The 4990-nt window shown below is 54.0% G+C and overlaps 1 protein-coding gene across 1 annotated transcript; it reads left to right on the plus strand.

The window, feature by feature from the left end:
- The first annotated feature begins 1477 nt into the window (after positions 1–1477).
- On the plus strand, positions 1478–3950 carry LOC120691943 (thaumatin-like protein 1). Its single transcript, XM_039975148.1, has 3 exons — positions 1478–1802; positions 1917–2613; positions 3307–3950. Exons 1-3 carry the CDS (start codon positions 1745–1747, stop codon positions 3716–3718), a joined length of 1167 nt encoding a protein of 388 aa, XP_039831082.1. The 5' UTR covers positions 1478–1744; the 3' UTR covers positions 3719–3950.
- The last annotated feature ends 1040 nt before the right edge of the window (positions 3951–4990 follow it).

Consider the following 4990-nt stretch of genomic DNA (forward strand, 5'->3'; position numbering starts at 1 on the left):
AAGCTCCCAAGCCCCACACTTCATCGTTGTTACTGAATAGCTTCTTCTCAATCGCCGCTAATGTCTTATCTCTTCTAGCCTTTGATTCTTCTGTCATCTAACTTGTGTAATATGAAACTCTCGATTTGGCATTCATACTCATCAATTATTAACCTGAACACTAGCATTCGTGCTGCTAAAATCAAACATTGGAGGGAGCGTAACAGGGATTTGAGCATTGGTTTGCTTGAGGGGAATGAATCGCACCACTCCAACCAGGTACGGCTTGCCATCTGCAGCAAGCGGTGCCGGCGGCGGTTGCCCAGCAGGACCCGAAGTGAATGGCGGCGGCGGCGGCACTCCCGCAGGAACCGGAGGGAACGGCGGCGGCGGCGCTCCCACTGGAACTGTCTGTGGTGGTGGTGCTGGTGCCTGGTGGCACACCAAAACACGGTGGTGCTGGTGATGGCGGCGGCGGCACCTTCCGCTTGCTCGCTCCACTTCTCTTCTCCCGGGTCGACATATAGTTCCGTCGGAGAAGCACCGCCAAGAGGAGCCACGATTGGAGCAGGGGTGGTGCGGATTGGGCCTGGACGGAAAGGCAAGGGTGGGAGATATAAGGGCACTATTTACTTACTGTATTTTGCTGATGTGACAGTATATTTATGAAAGAGAGAGGGAGAGAAACTAAAACTCCAAGTCTTATTTAGACTCCAAGTTTTCACACAAATCAAGAATGAATGTGAGAGAGACAAATAGGTCATATAAACCAAAGTAATATACTTTGCATTAGGAAGTATAGTTTCTTGTGATGGAGTTTTTTAGATTTAAGACTCTACGAGTTTGCATTAGGACTGCCCTAGTGGAGAAAGGCGAGAGCGACGGTCTGGGCGTGGGCGGGAAGAGCTCACTTGGAGGAAAATTCCCCCCCGCCGCACCAGATCTGCAGAAGAAACGCGATGAGCCCTAGTGCGGTTTCGTTCGCGTACCAAGGCCTGGGTAACGGTGCCGGGCTCGTTTCATCCAAACGAAACTTGTATTCTCTCTCTTCAATTTCTTGTCACGTCGCCACAAAAGTTGATGTATCATCTAATTAATGTGCATGAAACCCGATCAAAATCCTGCAATGGCAATAGCCTAAAAGCCAGCTCACAAGCTTTCTCTTTTACCCAAAAAATAGGAATCACCCCTTGTTTAGTTCCTTTCAAAATTTTACAAGATTTCCTGTCATATCGATCTTTAAACGCATGTATGAAATATTAAATGCAGCTAAATAAAATAATTAATTATATAGTTTGTCTATAATTTGCGAGACGAATCTTTTAAGTCTAATTAATCTATAATCGAATAATAATTATCAAATAAAAATAAAAATACTACAATATTTTACGGCTATCTTTTACGCATCTAAACAAGACCTCGTAACAACGCGAAAAAAGCGAGGTAATAAAGTGATTTGCTGCTATAAGTACAGCCTAACACCTCCCCAAAGATTCCCTCTCCTCCCCACTCTGTCCGCTCCGCCGCCCATCTCATCCCTCCATCCAAGGCTGGGCGGGTGGGTGAGTGGTGGCTGCTGGCTCCCCCTCTCTCTCTCCCCCTCTCCCGTCCCAACTTCGTCAACTGAAACGGTCACGCTACCACACCCACCGGTGCAGCCAGTAGTAACTGCACTGACACAGTGACACTGCGCACTCTTCTTGCTCGTGGTCACAGTTGCAGCCGCAGCCACTACCCCGTCACTGCGTTGCCTCGAGGCGCAGCAATGGCGCTGCCAAGATCCGTGGCCGTCCTTGTGGTCGTGTTCCTGATCTTGTGGAGAGGTAATGGATTTTCTTTTTTGGACAAATCGATTGATGTTTCTTTCTTCTTCGAGATCTCGCGGGTTCGTCAGCAATGGCGGGTAAGCAAAGCTGAAGCATTTCTGCTTCCTGCAGAGGGGGAGGCGTCCACGTTCACGTTCGTCAACCGGTGCACGGACACGGTGTGGCCGGGCATCCTGTCAAACGCCGGCAGCCCGCGGCTGGAGCCCACGGGGTTCGAGCTCCAGCCAGGCGCCGCGCGCGCGGTGCCGGCGCCGTCGGGCTGGTCCGGCCGCATGTGGGCGCGCACGGGCTGCTCGCAGGACGGCGCCACGGGGCGGCTCGTCTGCGCCACGGGCGACTGCGGCTCCGGCGCCGCCGAGTGCGCGGGCGCGGGCGCCGCGCCGCCGGCGACGCTGGCCGAGTTTACGCTCGACGGGAGCGGCGGGCTGGACTTCTACGACGTCAGCCTCGTGGACGGCTACAACCTCCCCGTGCTGGTGGAGACCTCCGGCGGGGGCGGCTCCAGCGGGCCCGCGTCGTGCGCGGCGGCCGGGTGCGCCGCGGACCTGAACGCGATGTGCCCCGCGGAGCTCCGGGCCGGCGGTGGCGCCGCGTGCCGGAGCGCGTGCGACGCGTTCGCGCGGCCCGAGTACTGCTGCAGCGGCGCCTTCGCGTCCCCGGCGGCGTGCCGGCCGACGGCTTACTCGCAGGTGTTCAAGACCGCGTGCCCGCGCTCCTACAGCTACGCCTTCGACGACCCCACCTCCACTTTCACCTGCGGCGGCCGCCCCGACTACACCGTCACATTCTGCCCCGGCGCCACCCCAAGGTCCGGCCATCCTGTCCCTCCATTGTTGCAATTTGCATGTCCTATCTAGAGAAAGAAAAGTAGAGACATGGTTCAGGACTTGGCACTGTGCTAAACTGCTAATGCCAAGCTGGTCTGGATCTATGGTTCTTGGCTTGTCTTGTGAGTTGTAATTGTGGAGGGGGTTGATCTGCTTGCACACCTCTCCTTTTACTGCTGTGCAGTGAGCTTCCTGGTGTACTGTACACAGCTAGCTGCCGTGTGCCAGCCTCCCTTGCTAGTGTTACAGCAATTGTCAATTGCCAGAGTTACAGCAAATCTGCAATAGTTTGAGCTATCAATAATTTACCCATGGGCTCGTCTTGTCACATGATAGTTATTGTCAGAGATTTCTGACTTTTCTGCGCGAGAGTTTAATCAGTTAGCTAAACTACTAAAGTCATTATCATATCTGATAACGTAATCTGTTTATCTCGTCTGACTAGAAAGGGGAAACCGGAAAAGGCTAGGAATATTGGTTCTACAAGATCATGGTGGCTTAGCAGCAGATTAGGATGAAAAGAAAGGCGCTGTTTTTTTTCGCCCTTGTTTTCTAGTAGTATTTGTTTGCAATGCTTTTGCCCATTTGTTTCGTAATAATGTGCATGTGCATGTCAGCGGAATAACTGATGTTGCGCTGTTCTTGTTTGTGCCCGTGACGCCACGTGAGGGCAGCCAGAAGTCGACGACCATGCCGGGCGCGACGCCGGTGCCGGGGACGACGACGACGACTACGACGGTGCCGGGCGCCACCCCCACGACGGTGCCTGGGACGACGCCGATGCCGGGCGCGACGCCTGCGATGCCGACGGGGACCATGATGCCCGGCACGACGTTCACGGACGCCACCCCTGACAGCGCGATGCCAATGGGCGGCGGCGGCGGCCTCGGCATCGAGGGCGGCGGGGAGCAAGGCAGCGTGCTCCTCGGCGGCGGCAGCAGCAGCAGCGAGGGCGGCGTCTCGTGGCTCGCCAACATGGCCACCGGCGACGCGTCCGCCGGCGCCCCGCTGGCCGCCTCCGCGAAGCTAATGGCAGCGCCGCTGGCGACGCTGCTCTACCACCATTGGCGGCAGCTCCTGCTGTAAGCGGTAGTGAGATTAGAGGAATTCGTTTGCAATTTGGGGGATGGGGAAGCTCCGATCCGGAGACGAGACGATTTGACTGGGCAAGCAAGCTGGTGGCATGGTGGTGTCTGTAGATGATTATTGATTGATGTCAAGGTTTAATTTAGATAGCTGTGGTTACTAGTACTAGATTTAGTGGAGAAGACGCATGAACGTGTGTGGCTTTTGGTTAAAGTTAATCCTTCTCGTGCTAGCTGCGCCTTGTTCGTTGTTGTTTATATGCTGTTCGTGGCTCGAGGGAGCGTGCCGGGGAACAACAGTTTTACTAGCAGGACTGTAGGACTAGCCGAGTACGGAGTACGCCACAGTTTTACTACGCGCAACGGGTCTACCCTCTACCGTGCTGCGGAGTAGTGGCGGAGTGGTCCGCACATGGATGGAGCCGGGGGCGCGGGTGCCGAGGCCGCAAAGACGAAGGAGGACCCTGCTCACCCGGGCCCCCCTCTGCTTTGGAGAGAGGCGAAAGGAGATTTGTTGCGACCTGCGACGTGGTGCGGGTCGAGGTGGGGGCATCGCCGCATGGGCTTTGCCTCTGTCCGTCTGTGATGCCAGACCAGGCAGCTCTTCTTTTTTTCTCCTTTCCACAACCGCTCGCTCTGCTTTTCCTCCTCGCCCCCCCCCCCCCCCCCGGCCATCGTCCTCGTGTCCCCGCAGCCCGCAGTCATGATAGTCTGAGGTACGGGACGCAAGGTACGAGACATGGTCGAGTTGTACCAGAATATATTGTTCAATTCCTCTTCCAAAATTTTCTTAAAAAGAATCTTATCATTTAAAGTATTAAATGAAATTGCACCTGTGTGTCATCAGCAATGAGCAGGGAGCTACCATTAGTCAAGTCTGGGATGAAACTGATTTGAAATTAACTTTTAGAAGAACAATTTCCCAACAGCTTATGCTGCAATGGGAAGAGTTGCTCCAGATTGTCAATGGTGTGGTTCTCAATAATGAGGAAAATACTATAATTTGGAAATTTAACTCTAATGGCAAGCACTCAGTGCAACCGCTGTACGCGGTGCTGAGCTTTAGAGGGGTTTCTCCGGTCCTCATTCCGGCGGTGTGGAAGTTAAACACCCCTCCCAAAGTCCACATTTTTCTTTGGTTGTTGTACAATAACAAGATGCTAACTAGGGATAATCTTCAAAAAAGAAGAGATGTGGCTGACAGGTCCTGCTTGTTTTGCTGCGAGGAGGAATTTGTTAACCACCTTTTCTTTGATTGTTGTGTTGCGAAACT

Source organism: Panicum virgatum, chromosome 9N (genome assembly GCF_016808335.1).
Source record: "Panicum virgatum strain AP13 chromosome 9N, P.virgatum_v5, whole genome shotgun sequence".
In the NCBI taxonomy this organism is placed as follows: Eukaryota; Viridiplantae; Streptophyta; class Magnoliopsida; order Poales; family Poaceae; genus Panicum; species Panicum virgatum.

Excerpts from the sequence above, each read along its gene's own strand:
- LOC120691943 (XM_039975148.1), top strand. The coding sequence starts at position 1,745 with ATGGCGCTGCCAAGATCCGTGGCCGTCCTTGTGGTCGTGTTCCTGATC. Across the intron at positions 1,803-1,916 it reads GTTCCTGATCTTGTGGAGAG|AGGGGGAGGCGTCCACGTTC; the intron begins GTAATGGATTTT and ends TGCTTCCTGCAG. Across the intron at positions 2,614-3,306 it reads TGCCCCGGCGCCACCCCAAG|CCAGAAGTCGACGACCATGC; the intron begins GTCCGGCCATCC and ends ACGTGAGGGCAG.